At 42.3% G+C, this 24,476-nt stretch overlaps 1 protein-coding gene across 11 annotated transcripts in view; it reads right to left on the bottom strand.

The window, feature by feature from the left end:
• Positions 1-24,476, bottom strand: part of DIP2C (disco interacting protein 2 homolog C) — a 486,518-nt gene that overhangs the window by 185,457 nt on the left and 276,585 nt on the right. For 6 of the 11 annotated variants that reach the window (XM_037891029.2, XM_043541506.1, XM_007054120.4 and 3 more), the window contains exons 2-3: positions 14,310-14,381; positions 2,972-3,082 (exon numbers count right to left, since the gene is read on the bottom strand). In XM_037891029.2, the coding sequence (XP_037746957.1) occupies positions 2,972-3,082; positions 14,310-14,381 (183 nt within the window). Of the gene's footprint in view, positions 1-2,971; positions 3,083-11,110; positions 11,279-14,309; positions 14,382-24,476 lie in introns of all 11 variants that reach the window. The other 5 variants (XM_043541504.1, XM_037891030.2, XM_007054119.4 and 2 more) reach the window with 2 other exon arrangements.

The following is a 24,476-nucleotide window of genomic DNA, read 5'->3' as shown; positions in this document are numbered from 1 at the left end:
GAGGCTGAGGGAACTGGATTGTTTAGTCTGCGGAAGAGAAGAATGAGGAGGGATTTGATAGCTGCTTTCAACTACCTGAAAGGAGGTTCCAAAGAGGATGGATCTAGACTGTTCTCTGTGGTAGCAGATGACAGGACAAGGAGTAATGGTCTCAAGTTGCAGTGCGGGAGGTTTAGGTTGGATATTAGGAAAAACTTTTTCATGAGGAGGGTTGTGAAGCACTGGAATGCGTTATCTAGGGAGGTGGTGGAACCTCCTTCCTTAGAGGTTTTTAAGGTCAGGCTCGACAAAGCCCTGGCTGGGATGATTTAGTTGGGGATTGATCCTGCTTTGAGCAGGGGGTTGGACTAGATGACCCCTCTGAGGTCCCTTCCAACCCTGATATTCTATGATTCTATGATCCTGACTTTCCTGAACCAGACTATTTCATTAATAGGGAGCAAAGTTTTAGCTGTGCAGTACACATCCATTCCTCCCACCAATGCCAACATCACAATGCGGAAGCCTTATAATAGTGGAAATGATCAGAACTCACCTCCAGATAACAAGATGGGCCAAAATACAGAAAGAGAAAACTGGCCTCCTATAGAATGCATAGGAAAGTGAATAGCAAAAGTATTTGTATTATCTTTGCCCTTATGCAGGAGAGAACAGAGAACAATCAATGGCTGGGGTCATATTTTTTTCTTCACAATTTTCTGTGAAGAGACTGGACACTGAACTAGACCAGTGCTTTTCAGCCTAAGGACCGAACATATTTCAAAAAGGTTAAGGGTCACAGTCAATATTTTGGGGCAGATTTTCTCTCCTGATCTGCTCTTTTCACCTCACTGAGATGATGCACTGGAGCTGGAAAACACCTGCAAGACCCCTAGTGCTGGGGAATCCCCCAGTCTTGGGGGGGAAGGGTGGGGGTTGGCTGGATCCTATATATCCTTCCCTACCACCCCTGGCCCCAGGGGATGACCTGAGGACAAGTAAGGGAGGAGGCTGGAGTGCCCTGATTTCTGGCTGCCCCCAGCTGTTTTATGATGCGTTAGGGGATGATAGCCAGCTGACACAAATTAAAACAGCTCCCAGTCTGCTCTAGCCTGGATTTGAGCTGGAGTAGAATATCAAAGAGTCATAGCTGGCTGCTGGTTCTCAGCTTCATCTCCTTTTCCCCTTTCCTGGGCTGCCCTCAGTAGTTGTGTGGGAAGAAGAGGGGAGCCATCCTTTGTAAGGTACTCCCTCAAGCTCAGGATAAGCCAGTTAAGCTCCTATCCTGTTCTTCCTGGGGCTCCCAGAGCCTCTCAGGGAACCAGATGAGTACCCAGTTACTCTCTCATCTTTTCTTCTATCCCTGTGACAGAGCAGGCAGACCAGCTAAACAACTAAAGGGCCACCAGCTTCTCATAGCGCTCCTGGCTACCACCAGAGCTGATCCTGGTGCTGCAGGGACGGCAGAAGGAGATTGTACCTCCCCATAGCAATGAGACGGATTCAAACACTTCAGTTTACACATTGCCGGGGGCAGCTCAATGCATTGTCAAGAACAAATTTTCTTAACACAATTATTCTTGAGAGTCACAACGTATAACACTGAGTGCCACAAGGACCAATGCCAGGACACCCCTGATTTAACCATATTGTTATGAATTAAAAAACAATCTGCAGACAAATCAGCCAATTCTTAGCTGAATGTTATAGAAAATTCTTGCAGGTCAAATGCCAAAGTAGCAGCATGTGGCAAACTTAACCATTATTTAAATGAAAGTTGGCAGAAACCACTGCATCTGACCTGAGGTTTATTTAACTTACATTTATCAAAATAGTTGGGATGCAAATTAACTCTCTTTGTGTAATATTTATTGTTTCGCTTTCCCTGAAATGGGACTGGCAGGCACTTCGCCTACGGCAACGAAATGGTGATATGTTGCAAACATTTTAACAAGGCGCTCCCTACAAGTTTCCAACTCAGTCAGCTGTATGGGCCTGACTGTTAAAATGCACCCCTCTCCTCAAACACTATCCAATAATTCCATACTCTGCTCTTCCCCATCCTCCAAATCTATTAAGTCCTGGCCGAGATCTATGACCTTACACAGAAGGACAGACTACATAATCACAGTGGGTCCTTCTGACGTTGGAACGTATGACCCACAATACTTCCTCAGAGCATCTCATGGAGGCTCTTCTGTCTGGCAGCAAGAGTGTTAGTGGCAGGCAGGCTGCCCTGTGGCCTCTGGCGGTCATCAGTGGTTTGGAGGTGTGGATTTCCCCATGTGGTGGTAGTGAAAAGGGGACAATTCTTCTTCCCACTCCCAGCTCTTCAAACTCCAGGCTGAGTAGGCTGGCACAAGTTGGGAGAAGTTGGCTGCAGAACTCTTGGTGTTGCAACAAACAGGCCCTGATGTCTGGCTGCAACAGCCAGTGAGGGGAGGGATGGGCAGGAATACACGGTTAATCCCCAGGTTCTCCTTGTGACACTGGTGGGAGAACCAGAAGGGGAGTTTCATGTGCACTGCTGCAATAGTGACTGTTGCAAAGCTAATGCTTATCCAGTTGCTGTGTACTATACACAGTTTACATCTTCGAGGAGATACGGGACCTCATTCTCCTCTCACTTACAGACCAGTAACCCCCTTGCCTGTGATTTATACCAATGTGAGTGAAGAGAATTGGCCCTCTAATTTAGCAACTAGAATGTAACTTTTTGGTAAGCTTCACAATTTATTTATCATGTTAGAACCTGTTCCTTGTCAATGTTTTCCAAGTAGGGTGCGTTAACGTGCCCAGCTCCTTTATTTCTAATTAAGTGTTCTCTTATGGTGTTTGCAAATCAGAATCAGTATGGTAGAATTTCCCTTCGTGCCCACGATGAATATTCCCAGTTGTGGCAGCTGGAAGAAGAGTTCAACTAGAGTCCCACTGCAAACAATTGAACTGGAAGGATGCTCTCTCCACCTCTGTGTTCTTCATTTCTGCTTACCTGACCTATAGCGCTCATCCCGTGACCCTGAGGACCTGCGACGGTGATATCGAGAGGAAGAGGAAGGGGTAACAGGAGTTCGACGTTCTTGTGGCAATGCCTGATCCACCCCTGCATTAATGAAAAACAAACAGTTCTGGTTGGATTACAGAAGATGGTTGCCAATGCAGATTTGAGCACACAAAAAGCAAACTGAATGTTCAGCTGTTAAACCATTTGATTTCTATTGGTAAAAACACTACTAGTATTTGGTCAGCTGTTCTGGCCTAGTTACGTCAATGGTGCGGACCAAGGCAGTCAAAGGAGCATACATTCTACAAACACCTAACACCAAAGGGGGATGACTCCAAATTATGACTGATTATTTTACTTACAAGTGGCTCCTGTAGAAATAGTGTTCAAGAGGCTGTGTGTGTATATGGGCAAGGGAATATGAATGAGTAGGAAGCCATGGGACTGAGTCTTGAAGCTGTCCTGGAACTGGTTAAAATAAATCCTAAGTAAAGTGAAACAGTCTGTACTGTAGCTACTGAGGACCAGGAAATAAAAAATGACCGCACTGTACAGATCTGAATAAGTACGTCATTTTGCTGAAAACCTTTCTTTTGGAAACAATGGAAACAGATCACTCTCCTGACACAATGCTACCTGCAGTGTCTCAACATTTCTGGCCCATTTACCCTTTGTTTAGGCTTCAAACACCCATCCCTTTTTCCCAGAGCCATTTTCAAGAGAGAAAGTGTTTTCTTGAAGGCTGGCTCACATGCAACTGGTAGGACCACAGCAGCCTTCTACGTACATTGTCCAAGAAACTAGAGTTTCTTTTCCACTTCCTTCCTGGAAAGTACAGAACTTCACAACACATCTACGCTGCTCTTTGATAATATAAGGTGCATATGAGGACCAATCTTCTTAGTGGTTGGCCTCCATGCAACAGCAGTACCTGTATTGTAAAGTTTTCCATCAGTGGACCTGCTCCCCAATACGCCCTAGCAGATTAGTGGTACTAGGGAAAGAAATAAATGGGGTCCATCTATAAAAATGTAAATGGGTGATTATAATGAAGAAAGGGATTGATTTAGTTAACAAGAAAAGAACAAGTAATGGGCTACAGACGGAGAAGGAAAAACTTAAATTCAATACTAGGAAACCTTCAACTATAAACAGGCACAGAATAGAACAAGCTGCTAGGGGAGGCGGTCGATCCTCTAAAGCAATATTTAAGACTAGACTATATATTCCATTATCATTAATTTCTTAGGAATAATTAAATCCTACCCTCACACAGGGGGCCTGGATTAGATGTTCCACTAGAGATTCTTTTGCATATAAATGATTCTATGAGCTTCATAGTTAAACTCTAAAATCTCCTAGGTGCACAGGAGTGTAACGGGATGTGCATCTATTTTTTTTTAATTGACTAAACAAAGCACTTTTTAAATAATTTGTCTTGAATCTCATGGCATTTCAGAAATTTTGATCAGTTTTTCCGCTCCCCGCTTGATTAAAGGATCTTTTCAGGAAGGAAAAGTATATAGACCCACGAGCCACACCACCAATCATACTTAGGCCCACTCCTCCCCTTCTTCTCTGGGCACATGATGACTGCCTGCTGTCTCTGCGGTTTCAGCTTTCCTGCGGTATGTGGTGAACAGGGCCCTGAGAGCACTCAGGGACTAATGTCACTATGGCAGTGCATGGCAGGAAGTGCAACTGACCATGCAAAAGTGTTGTCCAAGTCACTTTGGGCTTGTCTACACAAACATTTAGTTCACAACCATATGGGGTCTGAATCTAACCTGCCCTAGCCTGCTGTGGACTAATTGTCCATCTGGACCCTGCTGACATGCAATAACAGGTCTGTTAAAATGCTTTGATCTAGTCCAGTTGCAAAGAGGACTAGATCAAAGTGAAAAGAACTGCAAAGGAGTTTATCCTCCACCAGTCCGTTACAATAATCTGTAAAGTCTGCTTGATTGATTACTCCCCATTTACCCCTAAACATTGTAACCAGAGGGCAAAATAATATCAAAACACTCAACAGGACATGTTAGGTACTGTATAAAATAGCCTCGCTCTATATAGTGTAACACAGAGTACAGGATAGAAAGCATCTACACTGACACTTTTGTATGAGAAGCAGGAGAATATTACAGAATATTAAATATCATGCAATCCAGGCCTGTATCACAAACTATCTGTGACCTGTGACATGCTGTACTTGTCCTGTGACTGGAAAAGGGACTTTATTTCGACTAATTCTGTCTGGCAGATTTTCGTGCACATTTTAAAAAAGATGAATGAAATTAGCACCAGTGACTGACTTGCTTCCAAGTGACTGACTATTCTCTGCCCACTGAATATTTTTTCAAGATATGCAAAAATGTACTTTGAACAGCATTATTTTAAATACAAAGATCAGAGATCAATGCCCTACAGGTACTAAGTTACATGTAAATGTTCTTCTGTGTATTAGTGAATGGCCATGCTTTTAATTCAAATGTCATCAGCTGTTAACTGCCTTTTCTAACGCATCTACTGACTTTAGCTTACAAAGCAATATTGAGGAATATAACCTTATATAAAAGCTATTTAAGAAATATATTGCAGGTTGTTAACATCATTATAAAATATATGTATGGAATGCATGTAGTCCCCATGCCCTTTCCTTGTTCTCCTTCACCTCTTCTTTCCTCCTTTCAGTCTTTATTGCTTCTTGGTTTTAGTTTAATTGTTGTGCTAAGTGCTGATAATGCATCCTGTGTGGTGGTAGCTACTTTGTCCTATCAGATAGAGGGCAATTGTTTCTTTAGCTATAGCTGACAAATATCTTTGATGTTTCTTTTATTACTTTGAGTTGACTCTCTCAAAATCTTTTATTTAAAAATATTTAAAAGCTTAAGCAACTAATTTAAGAAAGACAGAAGGTATTCTTAAGCAGAGGTTGATTTTATTCTTCTAAAACTAATCTATTATATATAAAACCCTGGGAGATACAGCTGTAGACAAACCCAACAACTTCAGGGACTGGAGGGATGGGGCAGAAATGGCATGTGATATTTGGAACAGTTTAAAATATGATTTACTATTAGATCAATCTCTTTACAGAGCTTCTCTTCAGTGATTGTTGTTGTGTCATTAAATCAAAGCTGAGTGATGAATGCTCTGTATGATGTATATACGTGTTAAATGTCATGCCACCACAATTATATTTGTTACATCACATATTGCTATCATACGAGTAAATAGTAACTTCCCTGGAAACTATGACAGCCCATGCTAAATATGATTTAAAAACTGGTTCCATTCATGTATATTCACCTACAAATGGTATGCAAGAGATACTCTGGCCACTATACTCTTTGTAAGCATAGGGGTGCAGTACTCCTGATGAAACATCAACTGGACTAGGTTACTTTCCGTATTTATTTCAGCTCACAGATACGATTGGAAATGGGTTCTCAATTAGCATGAAAAAGAGCAGTCATAAATTTGGTATAAATTGTAGAAATGGTGGCATGCCTGTGATATTCTCATATGCCTTCATAAATCAAACCTGATTCAATAAACCATCAGGCTGATATAGGCCAACAATTAGGCTTTAGGAAATGAAGATCTACCAGCAAGTCACTTCGCCTTTCTGTGCCTTTGGCTATATCTAGACCAGGGGTCTGCAACCTTTCAGAACTGGTGTGCCGAGTCTTCATTTATTCACCTTAATTTAAGGTTTCGCGTGCCAATAATACATTTTAACGTTTTTTAGAAGGTCTCGCTCTATAAGTCTATATATTGTATAACTAAACTATTGTCGTATGTAAACAAGGTTTTCAAAATGTTTCAGAAGCTTCATTTAAAATTAAATTAAAATGCTGATCTTATGCCACCGGCCCGCTCAGCCCGTTGCCGGCCTGTGGTTCCGTTCACCTAGGCCGGCAGCAGGCTGAGCGGGGCCTGCGGCCGGGACCCCCGGCTGGCAAGGGGCCGGCAGCCAGAACCCCAGACCGGCAGTGGGCTGAGCGGGGCCAGTGGCTGGGACCCCAGACCAGCAGCAGGCTGAGCGGGGCCGGCAGCTGGGACGCCAGACCAGCAGTGGGCTGAGTGTCTCAGCCCGCTGCCGCTCAGTCCCCTGCCGGTCTAGGGTTCCGTCCGCCGGCTCCTGCCAGCCAGGGTCCCGGCTGCCGGCCCTGCTGAGCCTGCTGCTGGTCTAGGGTCCTGGTCCTGTCCACATACAGTAGGTACCTACCTTCTCCCTGGTTCTACCTCATTCTCTTCCTCTCTCTGCACTGAGATGAGGGTGGGAGTGTGCTGAGACCAAGGCTGGGGGTGAAGGAGTAGGCTGGGGTGCAGGGTCTGGCCAGAAGCTAGAATGAGGGAGGGGGCTCAGGGTTGGGGCAGGAGGTTTGGGTGTGGAGCGCTTACCTGGGCAGCTCCCATTTGGTGTGAGGGGTGCAGGTGGGAATGTGGGGTGTGTGTGTGCAGGAGCTCCTGTTTGGTGCTCAGGGCAGGGGCTGGGGGTGTGTATGGGGTGCCGGAGTCAGGGCTGGGGTTGGGGGGGGGGTGCAGGGTCAGGGCACGGGGCTGGGGCGTATGGGGGGCGCGGGGGTGAGGGAAGAGGGATGGGTGTGTGTGAGGAGGGTTCACGGGTCAGGGCAGGGGGCTGGGGTGTGTGTGAGGGGATGCAGGAGTCAGGGCAGAGGGCTGGGGTCGTGGGGGTGCTCCCAGCCCCTGCCCCAAGCTGCTCACAGCAGGGGGCTGGAGGGGATATGCCCTGATTCCACCCCCCTCACCAAGGTCCCTGGAGCAGAGAGCGTGCTGCGGTTCCGCTTTTCCCTCTCCCCCTCGGTAGCAAGGGCCGTCAGCTGATGGACCGCAGGGAGGGAGAGAAAGAGGGGCAGGAATCCAGCACGCTGGGGAAAGAGGCATGGGGAGGGTGGGGGGAGCTTGCCTGCCCTGCAAGGAGAGAGCGGTGGGTGGGGGGTGGAAAACAGCAGGCCGGGCCAGGCCGGAATTTTAATGGAGCGCTGCTGTCTGCCGGGGTCCGGCAGACAGCAGCGTGCCATTAAGAATTGGCTCGCGTGCCATCTTTGGCAAGCGTGCCATAGGTTGCCGACCCCTGATCTAGACTATGAGCTAGAGGTGTGATTCCCCTGCTCGTGTACACAATACCTGCTTTCTCTCTCATCAAGCTAGAGCGGCTTTAAACAGCAGTGTAGCCGCTGTCGTATGGGTAGTGGCAGTGGAGGAATGGCTGACCTGTGCCAAGTATATATCCACTGGTTTGTACTCAGCATGGCTCAGCCATGCCTCTGGTGACGTTATAGGTGCTACTGCAGTTACACCGCTATTTATGCTTGTGCTAGCTGGATGGGAGATAGCACAAGTATGTGTATGTGAGCAGGAGAATAACATACCTAGCTTGTAGTGTAGACATAGCCTTAGTCATATTCCGAAAATGGGAACGATGACACTAAGGTGCTTTTGAAAGTCCTATCCTAAGTGAAAGTCACACGGGATTTGTGCTCCTAACACACTTAGGTGCTTTTGCAAATTCCACCCATACCCATCTTTGTAACGGGCTTTGAGGTCAATCGATGAACGTTTCCCCATAAATGTTAAATAGTATTAGTGCATGTACAAGTAGCTCTGATTTATTTTAATCCCAGAATCAAGCTTTATTTAAACATCTCGCAGGCTTTGCAACCAAACTGTATGCAGTGGTATCCTTGTGCATGACAAACCAAAAGTGAAATAGACCAGTTTACTTCCATTGTCCAAGATGAGTAACTTGCACAGGGTAAACCACATTAACAGTAAATGCAAATTTGATGTAAAAAAATTGAATTTTATAGCACAAGCAAGGAGAAACAGAAAACTATTTCCACATACAGAATTGGAGGAGCTCTTATATGCAAATTATTCTGAAACAACCTCTATAATGTAAGAAGAAATTATTCAGCTGTTAGTAGTGAGAACCGCTCTTTGAGTGGAAGGCATGGGAGGAAAGATCAAGGTCACCACCCCCATTTTACAATTCGGGGAGACTGAGGCTAAGAAATTAAGTGACTTGCATACGGTCATGGTCTAAATCAGCATGGCACAGAGGACTAGAACCCTGGTCCCCTAGCTGCCAAGCTGATTCACAGTGTCTCTCCTGCAAGTTACTTCATTATGCCAAGGCTCAGTTGCCGAATCTGTAAAACAGGGAAACAGGCCTGGTTTAATGCTTACACCCTTTATATTTCCAGATTTCAGCACTTGTAAATATCCTGCCCCCTACTTTACAACATACCAACTTGCCAGGAAGGGTGACCAAATATCCTGATTTTATAGGAACAGTCCCAATTTTTGGGTCTTTCTCTTATATAGGCTCCTATTATCCCCCCACCCCCTGTCCCAATTTTTCACATTGGCTGTCTGGTTACCCTATTGCCAAGTAACCTTTGGGAAGCCATTTAAGGCCTGAAACAGCAAAATGTATAACACCCTCAACTCCTATTGAAGTCAAGGGCTCCCAGGCTGATGTCTAATCCACTAGATCACATTACAACTCTTCCCCTCCTATTCCCACATCTGTACCAGGCAGAAAATGCCCCCAAAATGTTTTAGGGAAATTCACTGTGCTCCTTTCCTAATTTAACAGTACAAGAAGTGTGCTATGGTTTTAATTTGCTAGCCTCAGTTTATCAAATAAGGAAAGTAGCATAATACAAAGGTTCCAAAACCAGATATTCAACAGTTATAGAACAAATTTAAAATGAAAACAATCCTGTGCACAGAACATCTGCACCTTTATTGATGTTCTGGCAAATACAGCTTGAGGAAACAAAAGTTACATGGTATAATTGTTTTGTTTTTCCAAGAAAAAGTGACAGCAGCCTTCTGAGATTATGGAACACAACTGAAACACCCCCACTAATTTGTGAACGTGAAGAGGGGCATGGTTGGACAGCATCATTCTGCTTTCAATAGTATTATTAATAACATGTAGCACTTTTTATGGTACAAAATAATTAACTCTTTTAATCCCTGCAACACCCAGATAAGTATTATGGTGAAACTGAGGCAGAGAGAGTTGCTCAAGGCCGCAGAGACAGAACTTGTCATAGCCTGGATTAGAACTTGTTCACAGACCAGTGCTCCGAATCAATGAGCAATGCTACTTCATATTAACAGGAAACTGATAATAAAGTGAAGGTCCACAGCTGATTAGCTTTAGGCCTTAATATGGATTCTTTCTGTAGTTTTATTGTATTAATAATAATTGATCTGATAATAATATGGGAGCATTCTGTGGGAGAGACCACCTCTGTCACAGTGTGCTCCTAGTCACAGCAAGTGCAGTTGGGGGAGCAGCAACTGCTCAGCTTCCACAACAGAATCCTGAGAGGACCTCAGGCAGGGCCTACTCCACTGAGTTTCTGGGAGTTTGGAACGCTCTCCTCATCTAGATATGTCTGTGGGGGGATGGACAAGCTCCACGGTGCACCAGAGCATAAAGGAGTTAATGAATTATCCTAGAGACAAGAGCAGAAGCCAGCCCCATCCCACATCATCTTCAGCAATTTCACGCCTGGACGGAGGGCATAAAAAGGAAAGAAGGAAGCTTCAGTGCATGTCCTCCCTGGCCTCAGGGAAGGTAAGTGGTGAACTGACAAACCAAGAACTAGGAATCCTAGGCTTTTTGTTGACTTACTAATAATTTATAAGTGTCAAACAGCAGGAAAGGGATGAATTCTGACCCTACAGAGGGCATGTGCACTACGTCTTAGACTTCTACAGCACCATCCAGAGGGCTGGCACCTGGATTTGACTGAGTTATATACAGCAAGTCAGTGGCACAGCCAGAACTAGGTCTCCTATGCTTTAACCACTTTATTGTACAAACCTCCTCTGAAGCATGCCTCTGGGAGAGGTTAGAGACACACTTGGGTCTTTTCAGTTATTCATAAGAATGGTGATTTTTTACTTCGTTCATATTTGGACATGGTTGATAACAGGTTTCCAAGTGTTGTCTCAGGCCATGTTGCTTTTCTATTAACAATGGTTGTCTACTTTATTGTAGTAGATGCCCAGAGGCCTTCAGGAGAGGGACGCTTATAAACAAATATTCACTTGAAAATATACATTTCTTGTGCTCACCAAAACGAAAGTAAAAGAGGGGACGGTTTCCTGCTGTGCTGGCCGCTCGCTCTCTAGCTGCTGCTTCCCGGATGTCACAGACCCCAAAGTTGGCAGTGCGGAGCATTCTTCTTGCGGCTCCTTCACTGTGTTGCAGTCTACACCGTACCGCGGCAGCTCCATTCGCTGCTGTAACAAGTTGAAAAAAACTAATTAATTCACGTTTAGTTTTTTTACATTTGTTACAGCAACGAATGGAGCGGCTGCCCCCATGCAGTACAGCACACACACATACACACAGACACTACGGTACACTCACGGAGCCACATGATCAGTGTTCCGCTCTGCCAACATTGGTGTTAGTAATGTTAGCAAAGCAGCAGCAGGAGGACTGGATGCTGGAACAGTGGGGAACTGCCTTTTGATTTACTTTCCGTTTGGTAGGCGCAGTTGCAAAAAATGCAGATCCCATCCCTTTCTCACACCCTGGCTCCCACCAAAAAAGTATTGTGAAATTCAATCCCTTTATTGTTAATATTTCTAAAACATCCTCCCCTTATAATAGAGAGTTCTAGTACCAAACCTTATAAATGTTTGCAGTTCCCCATGAAAACAGAGTACAATAAACAAATGAGTGACGTATTGGATAATAGGACACCAATGTTCAAGAGGTCTTAACAAGCACCTACAGGAGGCAGCCCCACTTTGTTACCCTACTTCCATTTGGAGAAGATTCATCTCCCTGGGTAGGAAGCAGGGACCCTCAGCCATTCAGCTTAGAAAAGGTTGAGAGGAAAAATACCACAATACCTCTTTACCAATTTTGTTTTAAAAGTAACAAAGGGGGAAAAAACAAAACAAAACAAACAGAAAACTACAAACACAGCAAAGACCTAAGGCATAAATAATCTCAGTTTCAACAGGAATATACTGTAATTTTACAGCTGTAATGTCCTTTAGTGCAATAAAATCATTCATTTTAATGCTGAAACAATTTAGGGCCAAGTTTCCCTTTTGCAAGCAAAGGGGACTCAGCTCCACTGGATCTAGACGGAGGAATGCAAAAGGAAGCAATGCCATCTCTGCAGCATGGTTCTCCTCTTCCTCCAGTCACAGGAAGCCCCGCTGGGTCCACTGCAGGATTCAGAGGAGAGGGGGAGGAGTCTCTCTCCCCTTCCCAAGGCAGAGGATATCCACTGAGATTTCTGTATCTGAATAAAGCAGCACAAGGCCACCTCCTTCACTGATGACAATTTTGTGTAGGCTAAACAACCTCTGCAGGAACCATACAGTTGGTGAGGGTACAAAGGCGCATTAGTGAGAGAATGACTCTCTCCAGGGGACCCTCTGCCTTCACCACAGATTGCCCAACCCTAGCTCCCTGAGGAGAGAGTTTGAAGGAAATTCTTGGCAGGTTCATCCCATAGGGTTCTCTGCCTCATATCTTCCCCCATTACATGGGTGTCAGCTTTGGAGCATACAGTTTGCTCCTGAAATTGAAAGCTCTTTGGAGAACAAGCTGAGAGACAGCAGGACACAACTGACTGTGCTCAGTAAATACTACTAATAAAAATATGAATTATACCAATTTGCAGAAGGTATGGGGCAGTAATGGGGGGAATGAGTAGAGGTGCACAGAGTATACAGGTTTCAGTGAAGCAGATTATGAAGAGTGTTGTATACACTTTGATAAATTAGTAAAAATGCTGAATGCACAGAAGTTTAGGAATCTTCTAGGATTATGGGGTGTTTTGTTTGATCTGTCTAGTTTTATAGCTGTTCCCAACAGCTAGCAAATGTCAAGAGCACCCCCCAAATCGTGCCGCACCTTTCTGGAGAGCTGAGATGGCAACAGCTCAGTCAGTAATGCCAAGCTTTTTTTTTTTTTTTTTTTTTTTTAGATCTCCTGAACTTTGGGGACAGAGCCAGTAAAGTCTAAGGACACAAAAACAACATCTTCCTGTAGCATGTACGTGTGAGCAGATTAAACAGTAAACCCTAAACTATACCTTATGGTAATTACCCGGAATTTTGTAAAGGAAGACCTGAATTATGGCCCACAAGATCAGTGGAAGTAGACACTGGTGCCTGAGTGGAGCCCCAGTGAAGACAGGGGCCTACGTTGATGCACACAAATCCATATTTGACTTCACGATTCAGTGGTCTCACATGAAAAAAATAAATGCAGCATTGGAAATACAGCTGGGCGGGAGGAGCAATAGCTCAGTGGTTTGAGCATTGGCCTGCTAAACCGAGGGTTGTGAGTTTAATCCGTGAAGGGGCCATTTACAGATCTGGGGCAAAAATTGGGGATTGGTCCTGCTTTGAGTAGGGGGTTGGACTAGATGACCTCCTGAGGTCCCTTCCAACCCTGATATTCTATGATTCCAGGATAGGGTGAGCAGATGTCCTGATATTTGGGGCTTTTTCTTATACAGGCTCCTATTACCCCCCACCCCCCGTCCCAATTTTTCACACTTGCTATCTGGTCAGCCTAATTGGAGAAGATAATGTGAAATATTTTTTTTCTTATTTTATTTGCAATTTACATATGGAATACTTTAAATTAAGCATTAAACCAACGTGAACAAAATACAGTCGGAGTGTCTGTGTATGCCTGTGGGTGAGTCTAGTTTTGATACATATTGCATCCCTAGGGAAGCAAGGAAAGGGTTAACCCAGGTCTCTAGAAAGGATCATAGGTGTTTGCCCTTATTGTGGGACTCTGGCCCGTGTTGAGCTGTGGGAGATGACTGTTTCACTTGTCTTCTTCAAAAGATATGCAGGTGTGACAGACTTAGGTTGGAAGTCCTGCAATGGAGCAAGCCCTAGTACTGACAGGCAGGCTGTTATAAACCTAACTCCTTTTCCCCACTGTTTGGAGACCTTTGTTTGGCTTAAGTGTTAGAGGGTTACAATAGTTCTGTAGGTTTTTTTTCATACCCTGGAATAAATAATGGCTACCTCGCAGAGCCATGGCTAGTTTTATTTCTTGGCCATGTAGGTTTGGGCATCCCACAGTAATATATGTATAAAATGTAAACACATCCAGGCAGACATATATATGTATACACAAAAGGATGATGGGAGCTCTGTATGTACAATGCATAACATACAGGTTTGCTTCTGCCACAGATACTCCTTCCAATATACAGATTTTTATTCTGTAGCTATCTATGTATTTGACAACTTCATACAGTGCTGGAACAGCTATACATACCCGGAGGCTGTGGCAGGTATGCCCCAATTAATTTTGATCTCTTCTTTTCATATCCCTTCTGTGTGATGTCACCTGACAAGGAAAGAAAAGGAAAATCAATAAGACCTGAATCAAGACACAGTCTAGCTGCTTAACGGAAGTACCATATGCTTCACCACCACTGCACTGTCTGTTTCTCTTGACAATTATAATGAACAAATGAAAACACAGTATGATCATTCTACCCAGAAAGAACTAATTTACACTAGAACCATTTTGGCAAGTAAACAGCTAGCCTTGATTTATTCCAGCAGTGGAGTCCAGAAGCACAGTGTTTCAGTCTCATTTTGATATGCTGTCACACAAGGCTTTCAAAAACTACATAGGCCTTCATTAAGTTAATCAACAATGGATTATATAGAATACTTAGGCCTGTAATGGCTAGCAAAACTCATTACAGATTAGAATTTGATGTCATTAATGAGATTTTTCTAATCGAGCATGTAGGCCACAAAAGATTTCCAAGTGCTGCTACACTGCTGCTATAATGTAAACATTTGGCTTAGCTCCTAAGCACCACTCTAAGAAAAACAATGCAGCAAACCCACCAACCATCCACTGTCAAACAGCATTACGTCTTACAGAGTCTCTGCCTAACACTGCATAAAAAGCATCTTGAAATTTCCAGACTCAATTGTCCAAAGGGTTGAATACCTCATAAGCCCACTTAATTGATATGTCTATTTACTGCATTTGCATTTTCCACAGATGACAATTTTTTAAAGATAAGGATTTAAAAGCTTTTCCACAAAAGTGTTGCACAAAGAAATCGCAGATAAGGGGAGGCTGCAGGAGAGCACATGTTTTCTGTCTAGTTAAAAGTGGAGAGGTCTGAACACTGAAGTCTGAATACGATTCTAGACCCATCTCTATTTACTGTTCAAAATATATAAACATAATCAAAATATTGAATTAAGGATAATTAAAATCTGAGTTTTGTCTTTTTACAAAAATAGATTTATTTAAGAATTTCAGTGTGGCTAATCCTCCATGTGTTCAAAAATGAGATTGGCTTAAAAAAATCAAAAGATGTTAAGAATAATGAATTTGGCAGTGGGGGGCTCTATTGCTTTCTATTTTATGAGCCTGTGGGGTACACTTGGGTTTGTTTTCAAACTTTGCTCTGTAACCATGAGGGCTAGAAACTTACTTTATAAATAAAAATAACAACCCACATAATCACAGGATTCCAGGAGCTGAGGTTTAAATATAAGGTGAAAAATAGGTTTTCTATTAGATGAGATATGTTTATTCATCTGTCTGTAAACAGAGAATTTTCTCATTCATAATGGTTTTCATATCATCAGCCTGAACCAAATGCAGATGAAGGACTGTAAAAACTTCAGAGAGGAACTAACAGAGAAACAGCAGGGAAGGAAGAACTTTATCTGGAGGGGCGCTTTAAAGGTTTGTTAGATAAGAATTGGAGGCGGGAGCAGAGAAGATGCCCAGGCAGCCTTCACTGATGAAGTAAAAAGACAGAAGTTTTGCTTCATGAAAAAGGGATCTCAGACGGCCCTGGTTGAAAATGCTAAAGAGAACTTTGGGTGAAATAAAACTTCTTCAGACAGGAGGTGAACCTGTTGGTTAAGTTTAGTCTGTAGAAAGCATGATATGGTTTTATATGTAACCATTTGTTTCCAGTATTCTTGCTCACAATTACTAGAATCTTGAATCTTTGATAATAAACTTATACTTATTTTCACTATAAACCTACCTATGAACTGTGTGTTAAGCAAAGTGCTGGTCCCAAGTTAAGTTCCCTCTAAGCTGTGCAGCCGAGGGAGAAGCACCTCCCCCTTCCCCCTCCCGCCCCAGCCCAGGTGCTGCTGCAGGGAGAGAGAGCTGGAGGGAGTCCTCTCTCCCCACCGTAGCCCCGGGGAAGCCTGCACCCCCAGCTGGAGCCCTCACCCCCTCCCAACCCAACCCTCTGCCCCAGCCCTGAGCCCCCTCCCACACTCCAAACCCCTCGGCCCCACCCACACCACACATTACCTCCATATTGGTGCACATAAAATTAATTCCACACATGCGTGGGAAAAATTAGAGGGAACACTGGGACTCACGCCTAAGCAGAATCTTACAAGCTGCTGTGTTCTGTTCCTTTGGGACAGCAGACCTGGTAATTCTGTGAGTGTTCACTGAATAAGGGGCTGGATGCTGCAGGGAACACTTTGAGGATATGGGGTTGGAGTATGCCTATTGCTCCCTGTACAGAGAGAGGGAGGCCTGGAAGATAGTGCTTGTGTTGCCAGAGGCTGGTGGATTTAGGGAGCTGATCCAGTGCAGGCACAGGTAAGGCTGCCTCATATTAAGGGCCGGTGGTGGTGAGGTGCAGCCTGGGATCCCTGGGAAGTGTCACGGTAACAGTAATACTGGAACTGAGAGTTTATCAGGTTGATAGCCCTGCAGAATGTAACCCACAAACCAGGAGCAACAGCAAGTGTACATTTCTCCACAGTGCTCCCCTCATATGCTCAACCATGAGTTGGAGGAACAATAATTGCTTAAGATCATTTAAACTCTCGCCATTCTGCTATGACTGAGTGCGAACCAACACCAGCTGTATGGATAGAGCTTTTGGGGCTTGCTCGGAGACCACTAAATTCATTTTGCACAGACCAAACAGCCATCAGATGGTAACGGTTGTCATTAGATGAAAGGTACTTTCTTGGGAAGGGTTCCAACCTAGAGGCAAAAGGCTACATCTCCTATTACCAACACTCCGAGCCACCCTCTCTGCCTCAAAAAACAAAACAGGACAAAATAAAAACAAAACTTTTAAAAAAATCCCCATGAAGTTAATATTTCTGGCATACATTAAGACTAGTCAGAAATGTGCATTCTGCACAGTAATCATCAGCCTCTCACAGACTAGTCGTGGAAACCTACTGTATATATTGCTGCATTAAAATGGTTTGGCTATAACATTTAGATTGACAAAAGTATAGAATATGAACCAATTTTCCTTTTGAAATTGATGAAAACAGATTAGCATGTGTTTATCATATTTATCAATATTGAATCCTTAAGCTTTCCAGACACATCTCGCTCAATCTGAGCGCATATTTCTTTTCACTTTATTATTTTATTACTGCTTTTATGGTAGCACATACAGACCCCAATCAGAATCGGAGCTCCACTTTGCTAGGTGCAGTACAGTTAGTCTGTAATTTCATTTTAAAGAAGAAACTGCAGACAAGTGAGCTGTAGTTCACGAAAGCTTATGCTCAAATAAATTGGTTAGTCTCTAAGGTGCCACAAGTACTCCCTTTCTTTTTGCGAATACAGACTAACACGGCTGTTACTCTGAAACCTGCAGACAACAGGTTAGTTAAAATAGTGATTCATCTTCTACACATATGGTACATATACATGCATATTGTTATTAAAGGCTTCACATGCTGGATATTGTTCTTGTGGTCTTTCCAACAGTACAGCTTTCTTATGCTACTTACTGTACCTATACTGGCCCTTATCTCAGACGGGCTTTTTAAAAAATACTTATATAATTTCTATTGCCACAGAACAAAAGTCTGAAAACACTTGTATTTGTAAAATAAATTGGTTAAAGAAATAAAGAAGACACGTAGTCTCTTTGATGCCAAAATCAGAAAGAAAAACATCAGCTGTTATCCACTGGCCATGACATGTTTTCTTTCACACTTTTTCTTGCACATCTCCCCTTAGACTCACACTTCTGAAATACACTAAAGAGAAGAAAATATTTTGGGTTGAAGAAGACCAGTGAAAAAAACAAAACAAAATGATTTTTGGTGGGAATTAAATACAAAAGTCTTTGTCTCCCTGCAATTAATAGCAAGATTCTACTTTACATCCATCATTAATTTTTGATAATAATGAGCACACAGAAAATCATCATTGCCCTGGCAACCAAATCACAAAAATATGTGACAGCAAAAAATAAAAAGATTAACTATGCATTGTAGATACCAGTATTACAGCTATGAAATGGATGGAAGTCAGATGTGCCATATGGTGTGGGGGTGTGGGCAGAAACAATTTATCAGGATTAAATTTTATATTGTTTAAGGTAGACAGACTTCAGAACATAAACACTAACTGACCAACCATTAATTTTACGAATGAAACTGGTCAAAAGCTAACTGAACTCTCACTGTGCTCTTATCACAACTCTTACTTTTTTTTTTTCCAACTCAAAATTAATTACTGCATGTCATGTACATAATACCCCCTAGCTGGTAGTTGGGCTCACCTAGCCCATGATCTTTCCCCATAGTAAGGTAGAGAACTAAATCTCATCACCTGGAAAACATCAGCTGGACTACGTTTTCTTTCAAAAAAGAATATGAGTACCATGTTGTCCTCCCTTTCATCTTAAAGAATCAGTGACATAAAGGGCAGTTCAGAACTTTGACCTACCGACTGTGCATATAGCGTGCTCACACAAACCCAATTCCCAGTGGGACCTGGATTTCACGCACGATGTGTCTTTGCTCCTTTCAGTTAGCAGGCACTATAAGGAAATTACTTATTTGCTATGTGAGTGCTTCAGAAAGCAACATTCCTAAAGATTTCAACCTCCTGCCTATGTGCATGAATAAACCAAAGCAAGACAGTGAACAAAATCACACTGCAAACGGCCAAGAACCAGAGACTTAGATTTGTTTATGCAGCCTCACCCAAGAATAGAGCTGGTCAAAGGATTAAAAAAAAGTTTAGCGAAAATGTCACTGAAATACTCTTACACTTCTTTTTTGGTCAAAGTTTGAAATTGACAAAAACAAAAATGGAAGAAAAATTGCATTTGGAAAATGCCAACCAATTCTGCCCAGGAATAGCTCTGGTGTTAATATTCTGAAATGATCTATTGGGGCCATTCCAGACTGAGTGGAAAAATTGCTGGTAGTGCGATCAAAGGGACAGTATGAATGAAATGTAATCACTGTTTCAAAGGAGAGTGTGTGATTCAGTGGGATAGGTCACAAAATGGGGAATCTGGAGACCTGTGTTCTATTCACTATCTGGTCTTGGCCAATTTACTTAACTTCTCTGTGCCATATGTTTCCTCATCTTTCAAAATGGGGGGTGCTAATGCTCACCTACTTTGACATCTATGGATAAAATGTGCTCTCTGAGTACTAAATATTATTACTACTATATTTATTATTATTATTATCCTATTAATATCTGGTGAGGTTTAAGTTTGGTGAAGTTTAAGTTACTTTTAAGTTCATTTGACAGTATCCTAAGTGACCTTTTATTTTTTCTTGTTTGAATTCCACCCTACATATTCTTCAGAGATTTACATTTATGTCTTCTCCTTCCTCCATCAATTTTGCTTTTCTGTCCCTTAACAATGATCACTGGGGGGGTCCAATTCAGAGATGGCATGTAAGTTAAATCAGTGGCTCTCAAAGCTGGTCCACCGCTTGTTCAGGGAAAGCCCCTGGCACGCCGGACTGGTTTGTTTACCTGCCGCGTCCGCAGGTTTGGCTGATCGCAGCTCCCACTGGCCGCGGTTCACCGCTCCAGGCCAATGGGGGCTGCGGGAAGCAGCGCGGGCCAACCTACATGCTAGTCACCCTTCCCGCAGCCCCCATTGGCCTGGAGCGGCGAACCGCGGCCAGTGGGAGCCGTGATAGGCCGAACCTGTGGATGCGGCAGGTAAACAAACCAGTCCGGCGCGCCGGGGATTTCCCTGAACAAGCAGCGGACTGGCTTTGAGAACCACTGAGTTAAATGTCAGTAAGGAGGTGTCAGTAGGCATCAGGGAATTTTAAGGGTACCTAGGATAATCCATGAAGATTGATGTTGTAAATTATATGCTGAGGAGTTGGAAGAAAAGCATGTATAAGTTAAAGTAGCTCCCATCAACTCACTCCTTCTAGCCCCTTGGCAAGTAAGCTGCACTAGTTTACAGGTCACATCTGTGTTTGACCACAGAAGTGCATTTTCCACTTTCATTTTCACGCAAAGTATCTAAACAGCATCTCCCTCCGTCCCTTAATGCACTCAGAAGTGTAAATTTTAACCCAGCCAGTGAATCAGAAATGTTAGTGCCATGGAAGCATGGCTGCCAGCGCTTAGCTCAAAGGAAGTGGAGCGTTTCAGGGTAAAGCAGATATCTCTGTATACAAAGTCTCGTTTCACACTGCAATATTGGTTGGCCAATTGTAACCACAAACATGCGGTGAATACAGATTTAGGGATTCTTACCATGATATGGGAGGCAAACCTATGTAGACAAAGGATAACAACATTATACAGAAAACAGGGCAAAGTTCACAAAGTCTCCCTCTCACTATGTAAACAATAAAACCAAATCTTCTGTGTTCCCATACTATTCCTCATAGGCTCAATATGACAGAGGTAGAAATTTACAGATGAGATTATTACATAGAAACCACAATTTACATGACACTGGCAGTAGCTCATATTTTCACACTAAGGTAGACACTTGAGTTTTCTGACTCATACAGTAAAAAGAAGGGCCAAAATTAACATGGGTGCCTAAAATAGACTCCTAAATCCACACTTAGGCACTTTAAACCAGTGGCTTGACTTTCAGAGGTGCTAAATAACCACAGATCCCATAGACTTCCATGAGGGCGTTGGGGAGCTGAGCACCTCTGATAATCAGTTTACACACCTGTCCAACCACAGATTTAGATAACTAAGGGCTTGTCTACACTGGCAGTTTACAGCGCTGCAACTTTCTCACTCACGGGTGTGAAAAAAACACACCCCTGAGCGCAGCAAGTTTCAGCGCTGTAAAGCTCCAGTGTAGACAGTACACCAGCGCTGGTAGCTACGCCCCTCATGGAGGTGGGGTTTAGCTCTTTAGTGTTGCCAGGGTAGACTAGCTCTAACTCTAAATATTCAAAGACTGAACATTTTGGCCCGACAGTCAAATCATACAGGCAATGAGGTCAACCGCAAAAGACTTCAATAGGAGCAAGATTGGGCCCATGTGTGCTTGAGACAGTCTTAATGTAACACACATATTATACTTGCCTATATTAAATTAATGCCGTCAGTAAAGTAAGCCATCTTATGCACATTCTTGGTCTTTTAGCATTTGTTCTTTAGACTAACAGTTCTACTGTTGATCTCTCTTCATTCACCGTTGAAATAACCAATCCTAAGAATATTAACCTACTTGTCACTAGCACTGACGTTTTAAACAGGGTACATCAAGGGATACTTTATTTTTAAAACATCTACTTCTCCTGGGCTTCAGAAAAATATTTGAATATTTCAGAAACAAAAAACCCATGTACACCAGTGCTAAATTCTGTCACCTGTCTTAGCCTGCACCGTACCAGAGATGTAAACCAAAGTGCTAAAAGTTAGGTACAAGTAACACCTTGCTTAGAACACTGAAAACACAATGTAAAGTTCAGTGACCTCAAAACCAGACTGAAGTTGCTGTTTCCCACTGGACATGCATACTACAAAATGAAGTTTTGGAGACTGGTATTTCAGCTGAGTTTAAGGTACTTGTGAACAATCTCAGAGGAGGAAATAATGAAACCAATAGTTCCTCTCGAATCCAGGTACTAAGCAGCAGAGTCCATGCGTAAGTGTCTTAACTTTCTCCACATTTATTCTGTTCTCTAAAGAGTCAATTTTCAGTATGACTTGTTTACTGCTGATGACTCAAGTTCAGTATCAGCATCTTGGCAAGAGGGATTTGAATGAAACAAAGCTCCTCATAAAGTGAACTGTGACTCATTTACTTCTCCCACTCATGATGCAGACAGCCTCTCTGTCAGGTCTTCCAAAAATATGTGAAGAGACAAAGGATTTTGTTTTGGATGGAGAGAGTAAAAATGTACTCACATAAATCAGATTTATTTAACAGCTTAATGTACATTAATGAACTAAAAATATATAACTGAGGAACAGATTTCTTTTCTTGTATTATCTATTTAACCTCATTTGTAGTTTAGAAAGCTAATCAAAAAACATTATTGGAAGAAAACTGCTAAACTGAACTGTTCAGAAAACAACTGGATTTAAATACTATCATTACAAACAGTACAGTAAGTTACAATATTGCTCAAGGGCCTTCATGGAAAACAGATTATAGCTCAAAGGTTTCAGTGATCATTTTATCCACATTTTGCTGTCCTTTACACACACAGAGATACATTTTGTTCTTCTAAGTTACATTCAAAGCATAAAATGGCTGTATTTCAGTGATAGGTGAAGTGGAGTGTTCCTTTAATATTTGTAGTTTGTAATATGTTTTAAGGTTTCCAAAAGGTGCTTCCTAAACCAACCAATAAAAAAAATCTTTGAACAGGTGACACTACTGATTGATTATATTGTCAAAAAGAACAGAAGTCCTTGTGGCACCTTAGAGACTAACACATTTATTAGAGCATAAGCTTTCGTGGGCTACAGCCCACTTCATCGGATGCATAGAATGGAACATATAGTAAGAAGATATATTTATATATATACACACATACAGAGAAGGTGGAAGTTGCCATACAAACTGTAAGAGGCTAATTAATTAAGATGAGCTATTACAGTTTGTATGGCAGCTTCCACCTTCTCTGTATGTGTATATATATATATATATCTTCTTACTATATGTTCCATTCTATGCATCCGATGAAGTGGGCTGCAGCCCACGAAAGCTTATGCTCTAATAAATGTGTTAGTCTCTAAGGTGCCACAAGTCCTCCTGTTCTTTTTGCAGATACAGACTAACACGGCTGCTACTCTGAAACCTATATTATCAAACCTAACAATATTTTATCTAACATAAATAAAAGAAGTTGCTTGGGATTTTTAAATTATTTCTGCTCCTACATAATGAACTTCTTGTTACTCATTTAAAAATAACAATTTCATGTCTGTTTTACGTACAGTTTTATATATTTTAAAGCAGCTAAGTCAATCATTAATCTTTTTAGGCAGAAAAGAACTCCTGGTATATTCTCTCTCTCTCCATCCTGAACCGCAAAAGCCTTTATGATCAGTTTTCCTACTTACCTTCTGGACTCAAAGATTTCTGCACATTTTTTCAAAATCCAAAATATGCCTGGATCTCATAAAAAGTAGCCTAATTTAGGCCAGTGAAAACAAAAAACTCCATGGAATTCCACATCCCTGACTCAAGATTTCTCATATTCTGACAATCTTACTGGAAGGAGAAATTGCCATGCTCAGGGCTGGAAGCCAGCACCTATGGACGTTTTGCTGAAGATGTAAATGCTTTAAGGAAAGAGAACTGTGTGGTCTACAGGCTTTTCAGAGCTCCCAAAGAATGGAATATTTGTGAAGCACTGCTTTTATGGCCGGGATTATTGTAAAGTAAACAGAGACGAGTTTAATGGTGAAGGTTTCCATTCTCAGTGTGAATGTTTATTTCATTATTTAAAGCTTTAACGAACACTTTATGTAATGAAAGCAATCATTGCCATTTTTGGAATTTTATGGCCGTTAGGACCCTTCATAATGTTGTTTTCCTTCCTTTATAAGGCTTATGGGGCTCCCTTGAAGTCTATATCCACTCTGTGGCTGCTGAAAGCTCATCTTTCATCTCTCCACTGGTTTTTCTGTTGCCCAATGGGCATTTGCCAGTTCTAGTTACGCTCTCTCTGTCACTAGCATATACACAATGCAGCAGTCACATCCTGTTAAAGATAACAATAAAATGTAATTCTGAAAAATATGTATACAAAAAAGGTAAAAATAGTCTTTATAATGTTATCTAATAGATGTGCTTTAAATTTCAAATTAGAAAATTCTCCCTAAAGCAAGACATTATACCAATAATTCTACTTAGTATTATTTAATATTTATATTCCATGCTAGTCAGACATCCCAATTAGGATTAGGATAGCAACGTGCTAGGTGATCTGCTAAACAGGTTTGTGATTTTCCCCAACCCTCCAAAAACTTACTGAAAAAATATTGTGAGGAGTGGGGGAGGGGAAACTGCTGGTTTTCTGAAACAAAACAGAAACACATTTGACTCACTTTGTAAGCATATTTATACCTCAAACCAAAAAAAGTTTTCATCTTGCCCAAAGTGAAAAGCTTGCAATACTATAAATAAAATCAAGATTGAAGTGGCCAGTTTACGATCCAGCTCAGCATACTGTGTCTACCCTTAAACACACTTTT

Source organism: Chelonia mydas, chromosome 2, assembly GCF_015237465.2.
Source record: "Chelonia mydas isolate rCheMyd1 chromosome 2, rCheMyd1.pri.v2, whole genome shotgun sequence".
Lineage (NCBI taxonomy): Eukaryota > Metazoa > Chordata > Testudines > Cheloniidae > Chelonia > Chelonia mydas.
This window is presented reverse-complemented; position numbering and strand designations above follow the sequence as displayed.